Source organism: Trachemys scripta, chromosome 3, assembly GCF_013100865.1.
Source record: "Trachemys scripta elegans isolate TJP31775 chromosome 3, CAS_Tse_1.0, whole genome shotgun sequence".
Classification (NCBI taxonomy): domain Eukaryota; kingdom Metazoa; phylum Chordata; order Testudines; family Emydidae; genus Trachemys; species Trachemys scripta.
Window position 1 is genome coordinate 4113186 of NC_048300.1, and position 21117 is coordinate 4134302.

General features: G+C 52.8%; 1 protein-coding gene across 8 annotated transcripts in view; it reads left to right on the forward strand.

The window, feature by feature from the left end:
• The first annotated feature begins 782 nt into the window (after window positions 1–782).
• The window catches only part of KLC4 (kinesin light chain 4), a 46853-nt gene continuing 26518 nt past the window's right edge, over window positions 783–21117 (forward strand). For 2 of the 8 annotated variants that reach the window (XM_034763989.1, XM_034763994.1), the window contains exons 1-10: window positions 783–895; window positions 16565–16835; window positions 17091–17321; window positions 17724–17802; window positions 17994–18219; window positions 18569–18656; window positions 19167–19268; window positions 19958–20131; window positions 20277–20376; window positions 21032–21090. In XM_034763989.1, coding sequence (XP_034619880.1) covers window positions 16587–16835; window positions 17091–17321; window positions 17724–17802; window positions 17994–18219; window positions 18569–18656; window positions 19167–19268; window positions 19958–20131; window positions 20277–20376; window positions 21032–21090 — 1308 coding nt within the window. In that variant the 5' untranslated portion in view covers window positions 783–895; window positions 16565–16586. Of the gene's footprint in view, window positions 896–1408; window positions 1455–3176; window positions 3278–15110; window positions 15261–16564; window positions 16836–17090; window positions 17322–17723; window positions 17803–17993; window positions 18220–18568; window positions 18657–19166; window positions 19269–19957; window positions 20132–20276; window positions 20377–21031; window positions 21091–21117 lie in introns of those variants that run through there. The other 6 variants (XM_034763993.1, XM_034763996.1, XM_034763990.1 and 3 more) reach the window with 5 other exon arrangements.

The window sequence follows — 21117 nt, forward strand, 5'->3', positions numbered from 1 at the left end:
TAGTAAAACCCCTGCTCTGCCCTTCCAGAGGTGCATGTCCACTGGCTGTGCTCCTTCTGCACAGCAGAGGGATGGGGGAACATGGCCAGCACTGAAGAAACTAGAGGCTGCAGTCTGTGGATGGCCTGATGAGGAGCAGCCCAGAAGAAGGCAGGGCTATTCTGGGATGGGTCCATAGTTGAGGAAGCATTTCTGAGATGGGGTGGGGGGATACTTTCCAGAGGGGAGATTGGGGAGGGAACAGCAGAGTTGGAACTTAGCTGTCAGAGTAAGAAGTTTTGCTGACTGAGAGAGCTGCCTTTTTTGGGTTTGTCTGCATTGTAATTCAAGTTAATGGAGTGCCAGTTAACTGTTAGCTAATACCACTGTACATGCTGATCCTGGACACTACGAAGTCTGCAGGAGTGTGGCATGGTGCAGCACTTGGCCTTGTGTGCCTGTTTGTGTTTGAAGAATTAATCCTATGCATTACGTACTGAGGTGTTGTTGTTTCATTTTGTGAAACCTCTGTGGAGTCCCCTTTTTTCCATGGAGGGATGGGACAAGGGGGTGAAAATCTCCACAAATCTGTGTAAGATCATACTGCAGGCTTTAAAAATTCCCAGCCCTTGGCTCTGGTGCCATGTAGCCATCCATCTAACAGGGATGCTCCATCTCTGTCTAGGTCCCAATGCCCCCCTCTGTGTCTTCTGATAATGTTTATGACCAGGGTTAACACAACCTCAGAAGTTCTCTCGAAATAACTGACTGCAAATGAAAATACCCACTTGATGACCATACTGACTCCCTTCTCTCCCCTGTGCCAAGGTACCTGCCTGCTTTAATGAGCAGGGTATTCAGATCTGCATGCTATGCATAGAGAGAGGTTTGGTGGAAGGTGGCCTCCCTCTGGAAGGTAAGAACTTCCACTTGAATGAGAGGATGCATAGGAAAGGTGTAGTGAGACTGGGTAGATGTTGTTTCTGGGTAATGTCTGGAGAATGGGTTGTGAAATTATGGTCTTTTGGATGTAGTGGGTAGTTGAGAAGGGCGTGGTGGAGGCATTTGCTCTGCATATGGAGGCAGGGCGTTGACATCTGGCTAGTAATGTGTAGGTGAACTGGAGGATATTCTGTGGCCATGCAAAGTTGTGGGGGGTGATGGTTTGCAGTCCATGCTGGAATATAGGCAGGTGACAGAGTTCCTGGTCTGAAGGTTGAAGAGGGGCAGGCATGTGGTATTAAGCTTGTTTGGGAAATAGTGCAACTTAACATATAAACCTCTATTTCAGAGATTGTATGAACTGGTGAGTATCATCTTCCCTGTTAACATCTGTATTAACAAAGGCCTAGGTTTTAACAGTAATGCTGCTTGCTTTCCACCCAGTGTAACAGCCTTAATTCTAAGCAACGGGTGTGTTTGTTCACAGGGACTCTGGACTCTTGTTAATTGCTGGAGCAGCTGCAACTCTCTGGGTAAGGTACAGGTGGGACTGGACTTGAGCTTCCTTAGAAGCGCAGGGCAGAGTTAATATTTACTCCTAATCAAGAAAAGGTTCCTTTGGCTTGGCAGAGGCACAGTAACAAGACTTGCCTTGTACTTTAGAAATTACTAGGTGTTTCCTCTCCAGACTGAGTGGAAACCAGCCCCATCTGATGCATGAGTAAAGCTCCTAGCCCCAGAGAGCCAGGCGGATTCCTTACCCTCTGTGTGCATTTTCCCTTTACAAAAGGTAAAGTGCCAGGGGGCGGGGGAGCCTGTCCTGAGAGGAAGTGTTTTTTGGGGGTAGACGCAGTTGTTGTGCAGAGCGCTCTACACAGTCAATCCCTGGCCTGAGGATCTGACAGTCTAGCTAGGCCATGTCTTCACTGCCAGAAAAAGTGGGTTTTACAGTGAGATCACTAGCCAACGTTTGCTGTGTTTCTGTGGAGCCCTAGCGGAGCTGAGATGCTGGAGTGTTTACTGTGATGTAGCAAGGTAAGGTCAGCACTGCACCTCAGCCCTGGTTTGCCCTCACTGCGCTACATCGCGGTAAAACTATAGTGGCTTGTCTTTACTAGGATTCTGCAGTGAGATGGCAAATGCACGTTAGTTATATCATGGTGAAAACACAACTTTGAGACAAGGCACAACAAGTGGGTATAACAAACATTCAGCAGGAGAGGGTGAATAATATTCCTTATTGATGCCCTGCAGAATCGGGGTGAAGAGAGCATTGGGCTGGGCTCCTTCCCTTTTCCCTAGGGACTACCTAGGACAGGGCCAGAACCCTGAGGCTGCAGGCCACGTAGCTGCACCAGTGGGGTGGGGGAGAGAGCACGGACTAGGGAGCCTTTTTAGGGAGTGTTCCAATGGCAGCATGACCCTGCTCATTTTGCCCCATGAATGGGGTTGTTTCTGTGCAGGTGGACCAGGCTGAAGGGCGGGCACCTTTGAGCAGGACGGCTGGGAACAAAAACTAACTGCCAAGCTGTGCTTCCTGGCAGTCTGGTGGATGTAAGCCTGTCAGTGATTGTGTGGCCACCTTGTCTAGTCAGATTGTGAACTCTGGGCAGGGTCTCTCTCTCTCTTGTTCTGTGCGTATACAGTGCCTAGCACTGCAGGGCCCTATGTGCTACTGTTCTACAAATAGCTAATAACCCTGCAGTGCCAGAGGGAGCTATTGCTAATTTGAGGGTTCCTTAAGCTCCACATGTTTGGCCTGAGAGGCTAGGGCAGGGCTCACACTGAGAATGTGGATATGAGTGATTCCAAACAGGGTTGATGACTGAATTTCTCCCTGAAACACAGCAAATCCTTGGCCACCTGTTGGGGGCAGAGGGAGAAGGTGGTGGCATCAGCACTCTGAGCCAGGTACTGTCTCTAGGATCCCACTCCAGAGAACAGCAAGGCAGGAAGCTTTGATGATAACTGTAGGGCAGGACCCTCTTGGTATATGGTGACAGCTTGGCGCTGTGCTATGCTCGCTGGGATTTCCACTGCCTCCCAGAGGCAGAAGCCTGTGTGGGTTTGGCACACCATGCTGACGGTTTTCTCCAGCATTGTTCAGCCTTCTTGTGCTCCCAGGAGAGTCTTGATGGTTTCTCTGTAGCCTGGCTGCATCTCCTCCCCAACCCACTGCAGCAGCGGGAGGTTGGTTGCTGAGCTGCCTAATGTCTGTCTTCCTGTGAAGGGAGGTCAGAGCAGCAGCAGATGCTATCGTCTCTGTGTACGTGACTGCATCCTGCAGTCCTCCGGTGTCCACCGCATCCCTGAGAATAGGAATGCTAATACCTGACAGGCTTCTGCAGGACTCCAGGTACCGCTCCTTTCTAGTGCAGGGTGGGGGTGGGATGAGTCACATCCTGGGGAAGGAGGGAGGGCTGGCTCTGTACCTTCCTGTAACAAAGGAATATACTTGGCCATGCTTTTGCAGTGAGCTAGACTGGAAGCCTCCTCTTGGGAGGTTCCAAACTAGACTAGACAATCCTGGTAAATGTAGAGTAGGAGCACCCTTGCACTGGCCTCCAGCAATGGGTTGTGTGGGATATGAGGGGGGTTTCTTTGTCTGTTAGGAAAGATCCCTGTGTCCCTGCTGCAGGACAAAGCACAAGCGAATGTGCCATGTTCTTTTGCTTCTCTGTGACAATTTCAGAGCCTGGAAGCCTGTCTGCTTTCTAAAAAGCTTTTCTTTATCTTCTGCCTTTACTTTAAAACTGTCCAAAGTGTCAGGTCTTGTTTTTCTGGAGTGTCCCTGAGGGCAGGGGCTCAGCTGTAGTCAAGGAGCTTTCTCACCACTTAATTAGAGGTGTGGGGAATTTTGTACAAAGAGACCTTTTATCCCAAGTGTTTGTGTTTTGATCGGTACTAACAAAAAATAATTTGAAATGGCTGAGAAAAGAAAATCCCTGCTTTAGATCAGTCAGATCCTGCTTCCCTAGTGTTGGTGATGTCATAACCCTACTGTTTAACTAGGTGGCCCTCAGGTAAATGAGTCCTAAATTATTATTATGAAAATAAATCCTTAAAGCCTCAGTTTATGTCTTAAAAAGGGCCCAAGTCTCTCCCTAGGATGAACATCCTAGGCCCCTTGTCACTTATTCTCAGCAGAGAATCCATTATTTTTCTCTTACATGGGGTATACAACTAAATTGACTTTCCTTTCCCCCATCACTTAATCATCTCGTCGTGTTACTTGTTCACTAGAATCCATGGCCTCTTTTATGTATAAATACAGTCCCACCCCCTCTGCTACCTCATCAAGGGCAATCACCATTACAAAATTTTGCTACTTGCAGAGGCAACACTGTTAACACCTCCTACATACTGGGTACCAGAATATCTGGGAAGGCAGTAAAGTGAATGATTTACAAAGGTATTTGTAAATATGTTAAAGGTGACCACCATCTCTCTCTACATCTGAGCACTCGGGTCCCTGTATCCCATTGCTTTATCCAGTCCCACAGCATCTGATACCATGTCCTGGAAGTTAAGGATGGAACAAACTATTAGGGCCCATCAAGTAGGAGAAAGTGGTTATATTACCACTGTATTTGCAGGGTGGATTGATTCAAATCACCCATTTTAATAATTTAAATTTTCAAGCAGGAAATCTTGAGTTTAAAAAAATGGATGAATTAACTTTATCTTGCATTTGTACTCTTTAATTAGCTTCCTAAAGAGATGTTGATTCTTATTGGTTGGTAACCATTAAAATATGAACTAAATATCGTCTTTACACTAAATTTCTTTTTGCTAAGCAGGAGGATAAGTAAATGTGTATAAATCTAGTGTAAGCAATTATATGCTTACTTTACATTTATCAGATTCTTTAATTTTTACATGTTTTACTATGGTGTATGATGTATTTCTTATTTACTAGATTAATCTCTCATTTTGTGAATTGTCTCATGCTCTTAGATGAAAATGTGAATTAAATAAAAAATGGACAAAAACACTTAAACGTTTATATTAGTTAAGTAAAACTACCTTAGTGTGCTGGATATATATGAATTTTTTCGAAGTGTATCATAACGTATTTTGTTGAAAACTAAGGAGGTGTTATTCGTAGATGGTTCATTGAATTGATTGTTTCTGGTCAACGTTGTAGTAAGAAAAGAGCCCCGAGAATGATTAAAGGATTGAAAGACATGCCTTCTAATGGTAGACTCAAGGAGCTGAATCTCTTTAGCGTAATGAAGAGAAAATAAAGGGGTGACTCGATCAGTTTAGAAGTACCTGCATGAAGAGCAAAAAATTGATAATGGGCTCTTCAGTCTAGCAGACAAAGGTTTAACAAGGTCCAATAGCTGGAAGTTAAAGCTAGACAAACTCCAACTGGAAATATGATGCAAAATTGTAAGTGAGGGTAATTAACCATTCGAACAACTTACCTATGGTTGTAATGGATTCTCCATCACTGGTAATTTTAAAATCAAGATTGGCTGTTTTTTCTAAAAGCTGTGCTCTAATTCAAACACAAAAGAATTCAGGGAAGTCCTATGACCTGTATTATGCAGGAGGTCAGACTAGTCACTAGATAGTCATAATGGTCCCTTCTGGCCTTAGAATCTATGGATGTCATCTATCCAGCCTGACTGGGTGCTTTCTAGTGCAGTGGCTACTCTGGTTTCAAATGTCCAAGCAATGGGTTTCCCAGCTCTTTCCCCTTAGAAACTCGTACACAGCCTGACATACCTCAGGGCAGGAACGTGATAAGCACATCTTCCAGCTTTCTCATTTTGGATGCTAAGGGTATGTCTGTACTGCAATTAGACGCCTGCCTGCAGCTGGCCTGTGCCAGCTGACTTAGGGTTGGGCTCAGGGGATGTTTAATTGTGGTGTAGATGTTTGGGCTCGGGCTGAAGCCTGGGATCTAGGACCCCCTCCCACCTTACAGACTGCAATAAACTCCCCCAAAAACTAAGGACCAGCACAAACCTCACCGATTTCTGCTCCAAGTACAAGGCATGTTTCTTTGACCTGTCTCTTCTAATTTAAAAACACACACATAAATATATCTGTTGCTAACAACCCTCTTGCCCTTCCCTTCCCCCTACACGCCCTTCTCCCTCTGGAGAGAGGATGAGAGAACAAACCACACGTGACATGTAATCACACTGCTTAACGCACTATTGGAAGCGACTCAGTGAGATGGTGATGAGTGTGGTATGGGAACTGGTACTGAATGGGGAGAAGAGAAAATGGGATGGATTAGTGATTCCCTAGATCCTGATGGAGAAACCCAGAGCGTGTATTGAGAAAGTATCTTTTCCTCTTTGCCCTTTCCATAGGGTACCTTGCTGCTAGCGGTGTCTGCTCCAAGCTCAGTGGCAGTGCGTTCACTCCACCTCACAATGGAAAGTTGTCAAGCTGAATGCCTGAACCATAGCCCCTTGCTACTGGATAAGGCAATATTTTTCTCATCAGTTCTTCCTTCCTGGGTCCTCACAGGCTTTTTGCTTCTCAGTGTGTAATGTAACTAAGGGGGCTAGGGAGAGGGATTCCTAAAGACCACCAGCCTGACTCCCTTCTGGCAAAGGGGTGACTGCTCTTGGCCTGGTGAGGAATGTGGTATAAGTATTCTAGAGGGATCCCCCACTCTCATGTCTGCTTGTCCCCAAGAGATGTCCTGCTTGAAGGACTTGAACACTTCTTCTCTGTCCCGCCACCTCAGGGAGACCCGATAGTGCCCCAGCCCAGCTGATCTTGTGAGTGGTGCCAGGAGTAATTCAGAGAAGGCTATTGAAGGCCCTGGACTTTCTGCTAATTTCCGTTCAGCTGGGAGGCCCCTCTTTCTTCTTGTGGAGTTAGTATCAACGTGCACCACCCCAGGAGTTCCTCAGGGGCTGAGCAGTAGCCGATTTCAACAGACTCCTTTGTATGAAAACCTCCAGCAAAGCACCCCCTGCCCTTACCCAGGAAGCAAGCCCATGTCTCCCTTCCTAGCAGAAGGGAAGCCGAGTCTCTAACTCAACCTCCTCAGCACATACTACAGGCACTGTGCTTGTGTCTGCACTAAGCTTCCTAGTTAGCAAGTGTTGGCTAAATTCTAGTATAGGCAAGCCTAGGATTGTTCTGGAATCTCACACCTTAAATGCACTCTTCCCTGTCCCTCCCTCAGCCGCTGGGGTGCCTCTGGTCCAAAGCTGCTCACCTGGGGCTCCCTCATCTTGAAGGGTGAACTCGGATGTCTGCCCTCCAAAGGAACCTTGGAATAGGGTTACCATATCTATTAAATAAAAAAAGAGGACCCTCCACGGGCCCTGGCCCCGCCCATTTCCCCAGCCCCACCCCAACTCCGCCCCTTCCCTGCCTTAACTCCGCCCCTCCCACTCCCAGCCACGGGGAAAGGGCTGCCCGAGCGCTACCGGCTTCACGGTTTGCCGGGCAGCCCCCAGACCCTGCGCCCCCGGACGGGGCTTGCCCAGCGCAGCTGGAACCCGGGAGGGGAAGCGCCCAGCTGGGGGCGTAGGGTCTGGAGGCTGCCCGGCAAACCGTGAAGCCGGTAGCACTTGGGCTTCGGGCAGCCCGGCTCTGTTTAAGCGCTACCGGTTTCGGGCAGCCCCCGTGCCTCCGGACCCTGCGCCGGAAGTGCCCGCCCGGCAGCTGGGGTCCGGAGGCAAGGGGGCTGCCTGAAGCCCATAGCACTCGGGCAGCTTGGCTCTTAAACAGAGCCGAAGAGTCAGGGGAGGAGCAGAGCTGCCATTTTCCCGGACATGTTCGGCTTTTTGGCAGTTCCCCCCGGACGGGGGTTTGAGTGCCGAAAAGCCGGACATGTCTGGGGAAAAAGAGGACGTATGGTAACCCTACCTTGGAAAAGCTTTGCCTGCCCAGACAAAGAGCACACACTGCCCTTATCAGCAGTGGGGGTGCAGGGAAGGTTTTCTCTGGAGCTTGCATACAGCAGCTGCTCACAGCGAGCTTGACATTAGCCCCCGTTGCCATAGAGCTCCCTTACTGTCTGGAAGGCTGTGTACCACATGTGGACCTGCCAGCATTGGGAAAGCTGTAAGTGGGGGCTCTCCTGTAACTCCAGGGAAACCCCTGGGGGTCATCATTTTCAAAGGATAACAAATGTCTATTGATATGTGGGGGGCTTCTTCGGAAACAGGCTGCTCCTGTGCCCATAAGAGAGGGCACTCCTGGACTGTGACTTCCCATTCCTTGGCCCTGCCTCTCCCTGCTACGTAACACCGCTGAACCCCACAGGGACTAAGAGGAGGCAGCCAGAATGCTGCTCCCAGTCCTTGGGACCATGATTCAGGCTGGAGGATTCCCTTTCTTCCCCCTGCTTGAATAGCCAAATGGGGAGTTTGAATCCCCTTTTTAAGCAAAAGCCTCTTCCTGTTAGACACAGCTAGGTGCTGAGCAGATCTCTGGCTAGGCTGTGGCCCCCAGTGTTCAGCATTGGTCTCCACCGTAGAGTAGCTAAATGTGGTGCTGCTGAGAGCTCTCCTCCCCTCCAGCTGAGTTGCTCAGCTAGACAAGCATCAAAGTTTGGCATGGACAGACACTTCAAAATAACCAGCACAGCAGCAGAGGTCTGTGTCTGTGTGTAATGGAGTAGCAGAGCTGTATGGAAGGAGGCCAGGTCTGGAATAGCAGGGGCTGCTGTGCAACTCAGTTGAGGAATAGCAGGAGTTACTGCAAGCCAGGATTGAGGTGCCTATAGAGAGCTGGGGAGCTCAGGACTGGAAAAGCTTGAAGTGTTGCAGAGCTCTGTATGTTCAGCTCAGGGCTAGAATGCCCAGGGCGTGCTCTGGGTCAGGGTTCCTTCGCTCGCTTCCCAGCTGTGCCCAGGAGACACTTGCCTTGGACAAGTCTCTTCCCCTTCTGTGTCTTTTTTTCCCTCTATAAAACGGGGTCTGACATGCATTAAGATCCTGTGATGAAAAGGACGGTAGAAGGGAGAAGTGCTGTTTATGGAGAGGTTGGTGGGGAGGGGGCGGGGGAGGGCTCCCTTTGTGGATTTGGAAGTCGCCAAGTTTGGTTTTAAACAGTGGCTAAGCCTGGCAATTGACTGTTCAGCTCAAGGGCTGGGGTGGGAGCAGGGAGAAAATCTGAAGTCATTGAACAAAAGGTGCCTGAGACTGAAAACTTTAGGCTGCTCTAAGTTGCAAAAGCCTTGCGACTCTTTTTGCCCACACCTAGGGGAAAAGGAGGTGCATGTGTCTCTGGCCACCCCTCACCGACCGAGCACAGGGTGCCAAGCAGCGGGCTAACAACTAGAAACACAAAGTTTGATTTGCCTTTTAAAACTTCAGGGAGGTGGCAAGCTGCTAGCCATCCTGGCAGAGCTCCAGCTCCAGCTCCTCGTTGTAGCCCATAGAGCTAGTTTTAGCATTTATTTTATTCAGCAGTAGTGCAGGGAACCTACAGGCCTGTCTCCTGTAAGACATGGGCTTCAGCAGTGCATAAGGCTTGAGGTCTATGAACTTAGGCCATTTATCTGTGCCAAACGGTCACCCCTAAGTTTTGGGGAACTAGGAATAGACTGTTTAAGGGGAAAGTTTGTCCATAATGACACCAGCCAACCACAGGAACATGAACTAACACCAGCTTTTCAATATTTTAGGATGGGAACATCTGCGGATGTCTGACCACAAGAGTGCCCTGGCAATGATGCATATGACAAGTTGAGATCATTAATATACTAAACTATAGGAGAAGGGCACCCCAACATTAGTAGGATGATTAAATACAAATAAGAAAGAGGGGAGAAACTCCTACTGAATATACATTAGACATAGCGGTGTCAGCGTAACATATTACACAAGTTGTATCCCAGCCTGTAAGCAGGAGGAGTAAGAGATGTAGCCCTTGGGAGGTGTCAGCATGATGGTCACTGGTGATGAGGAAGATAATGGTTAACATGTCAGAACATTTTGTGCCCTGCAGGGATGGTGAGTGTATGGATGTTCAGATGTACATTCTGTATTATCACTGTCTACCTTGCTGGGTTAGAGTGTTTGTGATTTTTGCTAAATGTACTAATAAACTAGGACCGCTTCTGTATTTGTAATAAAGTGTGAAGGTTGCAGGTACATCAGGGTTCCCAAATAAATCTTAACTTTAATAATACTGGGCCTGATCTTGGGACAAGAACCTGTCAAACCTCAGACAGAAAACTGGGGATTGTTTCTTGACAGGGATGTGACCTCCCCCAGGACCTCCAGCCCCCTGGCGTGGGAGGCCCCACCACCTGAGCTAAAGGAGTAATGCCTTTACCTCGTAGCAGTAGTAGGTTCTTATGTGGGCCAGCCCCGACAGTGAAACATACAACATACACTTACTTACCCCAAGTATCATTCAGCCTGTGCCACAAATGAGGACAGCAGAGATTCCACAAAGCTGCTTCTGGCTGAGCCAGGACTAGCACTTGTATTGCAGAACCATCACTAAGACATGCTGCCTCTCAGAAAGAGTGGGCCAAATCTATGTGCTTGGCTGTGCAATAGGGGTGCTCTGCCACACCACTTCTACCCAACTGGACTAGCCTAGCAATTAGTTTGCATGTGGTAGACTTCCTGGGTAGAGGAGGAGGAAGGAAGCTGCAGGAAGAGAAGCAATGATCCTGTAGATAGGGCACTAAACTGGGACCCAGGGAAGATGGGGTGTCTCTTGCTGTGACACAGATTTCCCATGCTATGGTGGGCAATATTGGGAGGTGGTCACTAACTTTATCCTTAACCTCTCTCTGCCTAAATTCCTTCTCTGTAAACTGGGATAATTGTAATCACTGGAGCTGGATAAGAAAAGTGAGGGGTTTGGAGGGGCATGGGAGCATAGCTTTCCCAGGTCTGTGTGGGAGGGAGTGCAGGGAACCCCTAGAACTGAGTTGGGGGCCTGGGTTAGTTGGGAGGGTTGGAACTGTGCTGGGAGTCAGAGGCAGGAGTCTTGCAGAGCAGAGGACTGTGGACAAAGTGGTGTGGGGAGCCTGGAGATAAGAATGCTCTGCCCTTATTTATAAGGTCTCTGTGGAGAGGCTCATTTAGGGTGTGAAGAGCCTTTGAAGGCTGGGAAGAGATTGCCCCTTCCCAGTAACTCCTGTTGCAACTGTGTGTGTGTGCTGGGTGTGCACTCACATTGTGGACTTGTGTATGCTTCGTGTAACTGTTCTGGTTCTCAATTGAGCATCGGATCATAGAAACATAGAATAACAGGGTTGGAAGGGACCTCAAGAGGTCATCTAGTCCAACCCCCTGCTCAAAGCAGGACCAATTCCCAACTAAATCATCTCAGCCAGGGCTTTGTCAAGCCGGGCCTTAAAAACCTCCAAGGAAGGAGACTCCACCACCTCCCTAGGTAACGCATTCCAGTGCTTCACCCCCCTCCTAGTGAAATAGTGTTTCCTAATATCCAACCTGGACCTCCCCCACTGCAACTTGAGACCATTGCTCCTTGTTCTGTCATCTGCCACCACTGAGAACAGCTGAGCTCCATCCTCTTTGGAATCCCCCTTCAGATAGTTGAAGGCTGCTATCAAATCCCCCCTCATTCTTCTCTTCTGGAGACTAAACAATCCCAGTTCCCTCAGCCTCTCCTCATAAGTCATGTGCTCCAGCCCCCTAATCATTTTTGTTGCCCTTCGCTGGACTCTTTCCAATTTTTCCACATCCTTCTTGTAGTGTGGGGCCCAAAACTGGACACAGTACTCCAGATGAGGCCTCACCAATGTCGAATAAAGGGGAATGATCACGTTCCTCGATCTGCTGGCAATGCCCCTACTTATACAGCCCAAAATGCCGTTAGCCTTTTTGGCAACAAGGGCACACTGTTGACTCATATCCAGCTTCTCATCCACTGTGACCCCTAGGTCCTTTTCTGCAGAACTGCTACCTAGCCATTCGGTCCCTAGTCTGTAGCAGTGCATGGGATTCTTCCGTCCTAAGTGCAGGACTCTGCATTTGTCCTTGTTGAACCTCATCAGGGTTTTTTGGCCCAATCCTCTGATTTGTCTAGGTCCCTCTGTATCCGATCCCTACCCTCTAGTGTATCTACCACGCCTCCTAGTTTAGTGTCATCTGCAAATTTGCTGAGAGTGCAGTCCACACCATCCTCCAGATCATTAATAAAGATATTAAACAAAACCAGCCCCAGGATCAATCAAATGGTGCCTGGAGCTGCCATCTCCCTGGGTCACAGTGCTGCCCTCCCTGAGCTGGCATCCCTCGCATCGCTCCCCATTCGCTTAGCACTGCACCCCAGGGGAGTGGGGTGTCTGGGTCCAAAGTGGTGCCTGGGATAACATACTAATGGTCAGCAGTGACCAGGCGCCTTTCTCTTGAGATGGTGGCTCCAATAGCCTGCGTATGCACAGGCCTTTGCAGTGGAACACCGTGGGCAGGGACGATCCCTGGGCCAAGCTCTCTGAGACTCAGAGCAACATCCAATATTGTTGGCAAAGACTCACTATCCCAGCCAGAGAGAGTAGGGCCGGACGGTGGCCGGGCTCCAGCCAGCCAGCGTCGCTCACATGCTGTAGAGCAGAAAACGTTACTGGGCTGGACGTTACTGGGAGGTTGCTGCGCTCAGAGCTGGAATTGCACAACCCCAGACGGGTGTCAGTTCTGGCTCAAGGCTCCTCCTGGTAGGAAACTAGGAAATGCTCAGTGCTGGAGGGTATAGCCCTTTCAGGATCCAAAACGGGGGACTCATTTTTGGTTCCCTTTGCCTCAGTTTATCTAGCAAAGACAGGCTGATCTGCCCATGCAAGGAGCAGGGGAAGCTTGGATCTAGAGACTCCTCCCAGAAGCTGCTCCCTTTAGTAGAGCCTGCAGTCCAGCAGCCAGTCTAGTAGTAGGGGTGGCTGTTCTTTGCTCTCCCAGGGGGGACTCTTTAAGGAACACGCAAATGGTCTGTTTTACTCCCTTGAGTTGTGAACTCCACCAGCTGAGGCTCCCACTTAGCACTTAAAATCATAGAAATCCTGAGAGCATTCTGCGCCAAAAAAATAAAAATTCTGTGCACAATATTTTAAAATTCTGCCCATTTTATTTGTCAAATAAATATGGAGGCCCCAGCATGGCATTGGGGAGCACAGGCCACTGGCTGCACCCAACCCTGACACAGCGCAGGGACCAGGCCTGGCCCAGAAACACCCCAGGGTCCTGCCCCTCCACCCAGGTGTGGGTTGTGCAGGTTCTGTGTGGGGCGATCTGGATGTGGGGAATCAGAGTGTGGGGGGTATCTGGATACACAGGGGCTTGTTGCAGGGGTTCTGGGTGCAATGGTAATGGGACTCTGCAGGGGGATCCGGGTGAAAGTGGCTGGGGCTCAGCGGGGAGAGGGGTCTGAGTGTGTGGGGGGGGGACAGACAGAGCTCGGTAGAGGGTGGGGGGGGGCTCAACGGGGGTCCAATGCTGGGGGAGTGGGGCTCATTGGGAGGGTGAGGCTCGGTGGGAAGGTCTGGGCATGAAGGGGGGGGAGCTTGCAGAGCTTCCTGCAGGTGGGGCAGAAATCTGGAGGTGGGTCTGACTCTTCCCCGGATGCCGTGCAGAGAAAAAGGAAGTCCCGTCCTCCCCAGCCCAGCCGGGACTAGCAGCAGAGCCCAGCTCAGGGTAGGAGCCACCAGTGGGGTCTTCCCCAGTCCCACCCCTTGCCCTACAGTGATTTACCTCTCTGGTGGCTGCCCTACATTTAACATGCTACAGCTAAAGCGCTTCAGTATAGACCAGTGATCCCCAAACTACAGGGCATGTTCGGGGAAGAATTCATGGAGGAATATTCTGGGTGTGTGTGGTGGGACCTGGGCCAGCGCCCTGGGGCGGGGGGGAGGCAGAGAGAGAGAGCACCACCCCATCTGGCCCCACCCACAGCCCAACTCCTGGCCCCCCAACTCCTGGCCATGGCCCAGCCCCACTCCTGGGCCCAGCTCCCAACCACGACTCCTGGGGCAGGCAGATTATATTAGAGGCGGGGGGAGGGGGGGGCCATGACTAAAAAAGTTTGGGGACTATTGGTGTAGACACGCTACAGCAACAGGAGGGGTCTCCTGTCGCTGTAGATAATCCACCTCCCCGCGAGGCAGTAGCTAGGTCCATGGAAGGTGGGGGTTAGGTCGGCTTAACTACGTCTCTCGGGGGTGTACACTTTTCACACTACAAGAGATGTAGCTATGCCAAGGTAACTTTTCAGTGTAGAGCAGCCCCAACTTCTTCCCCCTCCCAACCTGCTGGCATTCCACGCTCCCTCTCCCAGGCCATTAACTCTTCTCCATTTCACCTGCCCCTCCCAGTTTGTCTGGCCAGAGATGAGGAATCTGCCGTTTCCTTCCATTGCACTCACTTACCTCACTCCTCCCCACCTAGTCTTCTTCCTTCTCCCTCTTCCCTTCTCCAGTCATTTCATTGCTGTCAGCTCATCTTTCTTTCCCCAAGCCCCAGCATCTGTGCCTGACCCATTTCCTAGCCTCCATGGTCTGCACATCCGTCTCCTCCTTTCCCTGACCACTATGCCACCCCGGCTGGGACCCTTCTCTCCCCATGACCATTGCTCCGTGACCTCCCTGAGGCCCAGCTCTCCAACACATCCATGGTGCTGCTGCTGCCACCCGCACATCCACCTCTCATTCCAGGCCCCCTTCAAATCCCTCTCCGTGGATGTGCTCCAGCATCTTTGCAGGCCCAGCCCCCTCTGCCCCTTCAGCGTCTCCCAGTGCTCTTGGTGCAAGAGCCTTCTGCTCTGCAGCCTTCCTCTGTCTCCGCAGGGCACTGACTGCCAGTCTCCTCTCTCCCCTCCCACTTACTGTCTCTCCAAGTTCAGTGTGCAACTAGTGTCCCTGGGGCTGTGTACCTGCAGCTGCACAGACCACCTCTCCTCTGGGGCGCCCCTCCCCACACAAGGAACTGGAGGACTGGATGGTAGGGGCTATCTTGAGCAGCTGCCTCCCTGAGAGCTGAGAGGGGAGTATGCCTGCTGGAGCGGGAGTTCTGTAGAGACTTGATTCGTTCTGCACCTGGAGCGGGATTTCTTGTTATGCTGTAAACACAGGCAGGAGACTGTTGCTGAGCAAAGAGCCCATAACACACAAAGGTGGGTCCTAACAGCAGAACAAAGGCGAATCTGCTGCCAGCACCCTCCCTTCACTCCTCCCTCTTCTGGCTGGTGTAATACCCTGGCCACCTGCCACCTTCCTTCCAGTGGGTCATATGAGCCCAGGTTGCACTACCTGCTTGGTATCTCGCCATGTCTGCGAGGGCAATGCTGGTGGGCAGACTCCACCACTTGCTGCTGCAGGCCCCAGCACTGGCACTAGGTCCATGCCCCTAATCCAGCCCTAGGTAGGGACACTGAGTGAGGTAAGAATTGGATGTGCTGGGGCCAGGGCACTTGTCTGGCTTGGGGGAGGCAGTGGGGATGGTCAGGCTGGAGTGTGAAGGGGCTGATCTCTGGGGCGGTATGTTTCTACCTTGCACCTTGAAGAGGGGGAACCTGACACCACCTAAAGGAGTAGTGGGTGTGAGGGAGCCGGAGACCAGACCCTACAGGTCTGCCAGGGAGGGGCAGCCAGGGCACAGGAGTTCTGTTTGCACACTGTGCGTTGTTCTCTCTGGACTGCAGAGTGCATGCTGTCCCCATTGTCCCAGGAATGCACGGAAGGCTCCTGTGCAGGGCTCTAGCAGTAACAATGACACACTATAAACAGTAACGCTCACAGTTCCCCTGCAAAGATTGGTGGGCTCTTATTTTCCCATTGGCCATAGAGAGAGACAGGGGCATGGAGTGGCTTGTACCCAGGAAACCTGTGCTGAGAACAGTCCCTTGGCTGGCAGCAAAGCAAATTACCCAGAAAAAAGGCTACTGTTGTTCCAAAGAAGAGTCTCCCTGGGGAGTTCAGCGGCGTAGCTGTTGTGGTACTGTGTGATAGTGCTGTTGGAATGCAGTACGTTTCCTGTGTGTAACAGCCTTCAGTAACTTGTCAGTGTCTTCCCCCCGGCTTGTGCCGAGTCCTGTCAGTCATGCTGTACTCCTTTCCCCTGGCTCAGACCAATGCATGTCTTTGGTCTGGGGGTGGTGAGCCTTTTAGGTTGGCCAAGGTCAGTGCCTCCCAGCCCTGCGGCAGGTGCTTTCTTAGGGGATTCACTTTGGGTTGGATTCTTTCTGTCTTCCCTTTGTCCTTTCTTCTTACCCAGCCAAGGTGCCTCTTTGCACTGGTTCCCTCTGGCTCCTTCTCGGTGACCTCTGGACTGGAGGTGTGTTCACCACAATCCCAGCTGCCAGTTACTTATCTCCGCTCTTAAAGGGCAGCTAAATCAGCTTTCTTAGCTGCCAAAGGTGTGGGGGCGTAGAGGAGAGCGTCAGTTCTGACGCTGGCTCTGTCTCCTGCCCACACATGCTGTTCCTGCAGGTGACGGACGGCACTCCATGTCCCCCTCCTCTTAGAAGGGGATAGGCTCAGAAAGCTCTCCCCTCCCTGAAGGAGACGGGATGAAGAGTGGAGAGGACTTGCAGAGAGGGGTAATCAAAAGCGTCTGAGGCCTGGTCCCTGGCATCCCCTCTGACTTGGCTGGAGGGGTGGGGATCTAAGCAGCTTCTCGCCATTGTAACTCTCCTGGGCCAGGCTCTGACACTCACCAAGGCTCTGCTCTTCTCTCGTTGCTAGGCGGGCGTATAGGTGAAGGACTATGTCCACAATGGTGTACCCAAGGGAGGAGAAGCTGGACAAGCTGAGCCAGGAGGAGATCATTTGCAACACCAAGCTGGTGATGCAGGGGCTGGAGGCCCTCAAGAACGAGCACAACTCCATCCTGCACAGCCTGCTGGAGACCATCAAGTGTCTGAAGAAGGATGAGGAGGCCAACCTGGTGCATGAGAAATCCAATCTGCTCCGCAAATCGGTGGAGATGATTGAGCTGGGGCTTGGGGAGGCTCAGGTGAGCGACGGGGAGGCCTGGTAGCAAGCACATGGGTAGGGGTCACCCAGGGGTCTGGCATAGGAGGGCAGACACAGTACCATGCCATCCCCAGGGGCTGCAGAATTCTCTGCCAGATCTGAGCCTGGCAATGACTAACCTCTGTCTGGAGAGGCAGATGAGGCCAGGGTGCAGCGTAGTGGGGCAGCCTTGGGGAGAGGCTGTGCTGGTTCTCCTGCTGGATTGATGATGTTGCCATTGGCTCTCTTGGCCCAGGTGATGATGGCTCTGTCCAGCCACCTAAATGCAGTGGAGTCAGAGAAGCAGAAGCTGCGCGCCCAGGTGCGGCGACTGTGCCAGGAGAACCAGTGGCTGCGAGACGAGCTGGCCAACACCCAGCAGAAGCTGCAGCGCAGTGAGCAGACAGTGGCCCAGCTGGAGGAGGAGAAGAAGCACCTGGAGTTCATGAACCAGCTGAAGAAATACGATGAGGACGTCTCACCGTCGGTAAAAGTCATTGCTGCAGGGGGCGCTAGCTCCCAGAGCTATCCCACAGGGCTGAGCCGAGGGATGGCCGGGCCTCCAGGAGTGCTCTGGACATCCGGCAGTGTGTGTCAGTCATGCCCCTCGGGACTCCTCAAGCCCCAAAAGGAGAGTGCGCTTTCACCTGCCTGAACCAGGGCCTGTCGGCTAAGGAGCCAGCTGTGATGTGGGACCCTGCTGCCAGGACTGGGAGTGAGACTCGGGGTGGGGGGTGGGCTCACTGACCATGGGGCAACTGGGCCCATGGGGTGGGGGAGTACCTGCCTGACCTCAATGGGGACTGGACCCTGCACAGGGTGGGGTGGGGAGCTGTCTTACTAGGGTGCTGGTACTTTACACTGATGGTTCTTCCCCTCCCCCGGCCAGGAGGAGAAGGAAGGGGACTCCACAAAGGACTCTCTGGATGATCTGTTCCCGAACGAAGAAGAGGAACACGGCCCAGGAAGTAAGTGGTTCCAGTCCCCCCTGCCCCATCCTCCCACCTTCTCCTGTGGTCTGTCTGCTAGGGCCTGTAATAGGCCCTGGCTGGTTTGAGGTGAGTGGGTAGCCCAGCCTGGCTGGTGCTGTGAGCCCAAGTGGCGTGCTGCCCTGCTCTGTGCCCACCACCAGCCTGGTTACTCGTGTGTGTGTTTGCAGTGCCCCACCAGCACAGCAGTGCGGCGGCAGCTGCCCAGCAGGGTGGCTATGAGATCCCAGCACGCCTGCGCACCCTCCACAACCTGGTGATCCAGTACGCCTCACAGGGGCGCTACGAGGTAGCTGTGCCACTCTGCAAGCAGGCACTGGAGGACCTGGAGAAGACATCAGGCCACGACCACCCCGATGTGGCCACCATGCTCAACATCCTGGCACTGGTGTACAGGTGAGCGTTGGGGTGGGGAGCAGGGCCCTGCCACTTCTTCCCCATCTACCAGTGCAGGAGTCTGGCAAATGTGGGCCTCCTGCATCTGGCAGAGTCTCCCTTTGGAAACTGCTTGGGGTCAGGTGATGGCCATGAAGCCCAGGCCCCATTAGCCATGGGAGGGCTGGGATTTGGGGAGAGCTGTAGGGCATGGGGAGTGATGGGAGAGGGCAGGCTGGAATGGGGTGAGAGCTGTGGTTGGTGAGGCTGATTGGGAATTGGAAAAAGTTGCAGCGTTGTCCCAGGCGCCGCGTGCTCAGAGTCCCAGCACTCTAGACCCGCACCATGATACACTGACTTTGTGCTGCAGGGATCAGAATAAATACAAAGAGGCAGCCCATCTGCTGAACGACGCACTCTCCATTCGCGAGAAGACACTGGGGAAAGACCACCCTGCAGTGAGTATCTGCTGCCCTGGCCCTGGGGACACATGTCCCCTGCTGGCAGGGGAGTGGGGGCCAGGTGGGCAGGAGGCATGTCACGTTCCCCCCCCCGTCCCCCTCATTCTCCATGAGTCACGTGGCTGGGCTGCTCACTGATTGCACAACAGGCTGCCATGGAAAGCCCCGGGTGGCAGGGAATGGGGCTCAGGCACTGGCCATGGAGCACCCTTGGGCATTCTGCCCCTCTACACCGTGCCAGGGGATCAGATGAGGGCACGCGCAGTCCCAGTCCTGACTCCAGCTCTCCTGGGAGGAGTTTGGGTTTTACCCTGGGCATCCTGGATACCTCTGTGCTGCTTCCCTAACGCACCTGGCCCAGTCAGCTGGGCAGCGTTGCTGTGTGCTGCCAAGCTGCTGCGGTGCCTCGCCACAGCCGCTGCAATGGGGATTGCAAACGGCCTTGCTCCCCAGGCACATTCCTTCTGGTTCCTTCTCACTTCAGTGGGGTGGGGCTTGTTCCTGCAGGTGGCCGCGACCCTCAACAATCTGGCTGTTCTTTATGGCAAGAGAGGAAAGTACAAGGAGGCAGAGCCGCTGTGCAAGCGAGCCCTGGAGATCCGCGAGAAGGTACCAGCCTGAGCCCTCCATGTGTGCACGTATACACCCTCACCCCTCTTGATGGGCTGCTCCCCATCCCTGAGATCTGGGAGAAGGTATCAGCATCGCCCTCCCACAACTCCTCCTAGCAGTCGGCCCGGGGTGGGAGGGCGGGGAGATGAGTTCATGATTCGAGGACTTCAGTAACTCAGCCAGAGGCGAGGGGTCTATTATAGCAGTGGGTGGGTGAGCTTCTGTGGCCTGCAGTGTGCAGGAGGTCAGACTAGATGATCATGATGGTCCCTTCTGGCCTTAAAGTCTGAGTCCCCAGTGCCCTGAAAAACATCCATCAGGTCCTGTAGTTACCCCCTACCCCCAGTGCGCTGACCTCTGCCACCTGCTCTCCTGCCTCCAGCTTTGTTTTGTAGTGCCAGAGTCTCCATCTCCATTCACTGCCTATGGACCTTTTCTCTGAATCCCCCTGGCATTTGGCCACCACGTAGCTACAGGCCATGCCCCTGAGGAACCGGCTGGAGTCTACTTGTTCCCTGCCTTTTAGCTTCTGGGAGTGCTGGGAAAGGGCTGGCATGCTAGAGTTTCCCTCATTAGAGTAGGGCATTCCCAGGAGTCCAAGGAGGGGCAGCCATGGTGTCCCCATGGGGCCTACAGTGATCTTGAAGCGGTTGCTGTCTGAGGCCTCCCTTCTCTGGCTTCTCCAGGTTCTAGGCAAAGACCATCCAGACGTGGCCAAGCAGCTGAACAACCTGGCCCTGCTGTGCCAGAACCAGGGCAAATACGAGGAGGTGGAGTACTACTACCGCCGAGCGCTGGAGATCTACGAGAGCCGCCTGGGCCACGACGACCCCAATGTGGCCAAGACCAAGAACAACTTGGTGCGTCTGCAGGGAGACGGGGGCTGTCTGGGTGGCATCTGGGTCAGTGGGGGAGGAGCTGGGAGAGCTGACTGGGGGGCCTAGGGGGTATTCATGGTCCCATGTGGCCCAGTGGGGCTTGACAAACTCTGTCTGTTGGCTGCAGGCCTCCTGCTACCTGAAGCAAGGCAAATACAAGGATGCTGAGGTGCTGTACAAGGAGATCCTCACCCGCGCCCATGTGAAGGAGTTTGGCTCTGTGGATGGTACGTACAGCTGGAAATGGTTGGGGGAAGTGGGGAGCCTGGCTATAGTTCTCATTCCAGCTGTGGGACTGGCTCTATGCAGTGTCCCCTCTGCTGGCAGGGCGAGTCCCTGCAAAGCCTGCTGCGCTCTGCACCCTGCCTGGGCTTGTCTCTGTGCAGTTCTCCGCTCTCAGCCACCTGACTGGGAAGGGAGAGGGCCCCCGCTCCCCTGCAGGGCTGGCACCACGAGATCTAACCAAAGACCTTGCAGGGCACAGTGACACTGTACAGGGTGGCGAACAGCTGTCCTTGCGCTGCCATCCCTGGGCATGGCACCACCCTGCCCCTCTCCCTCAACCATACAGAGTGGCTGGAGGCTTTCCCTGGGCTAAGGGGAAGGTCATTTATGTGTGGAGAGCAGGTCAGTGACTATGAAACCAGCAAGGGATTAGCAGCCCACGAGCAGGGGATGCAGGCCCTGCTGGGGTTGGGGAGAGCCCCACAGGCAGTGTCCCGTGGAGAGAGCCGGAGAGGTGCATTCTAAAGCCAGTGCCCCAGGATTCTGGCTGGTTTTAGGTGGGGAGTGGGGCTGCAGCGTGTGCCAGATGCATAGGTGGGTAGGGCGGAGCTCCGGAGCGAGGTTGTGAACAGCACTCTGTTGTGTTTTGCCCCACAGATGAGCACAAGCCGATCTGGATGCACGCGGAGGAGAGGGAGGAGATGAGCAAGGTGAGGGTGAGAGGTCAGATCAGCACAGCCTCT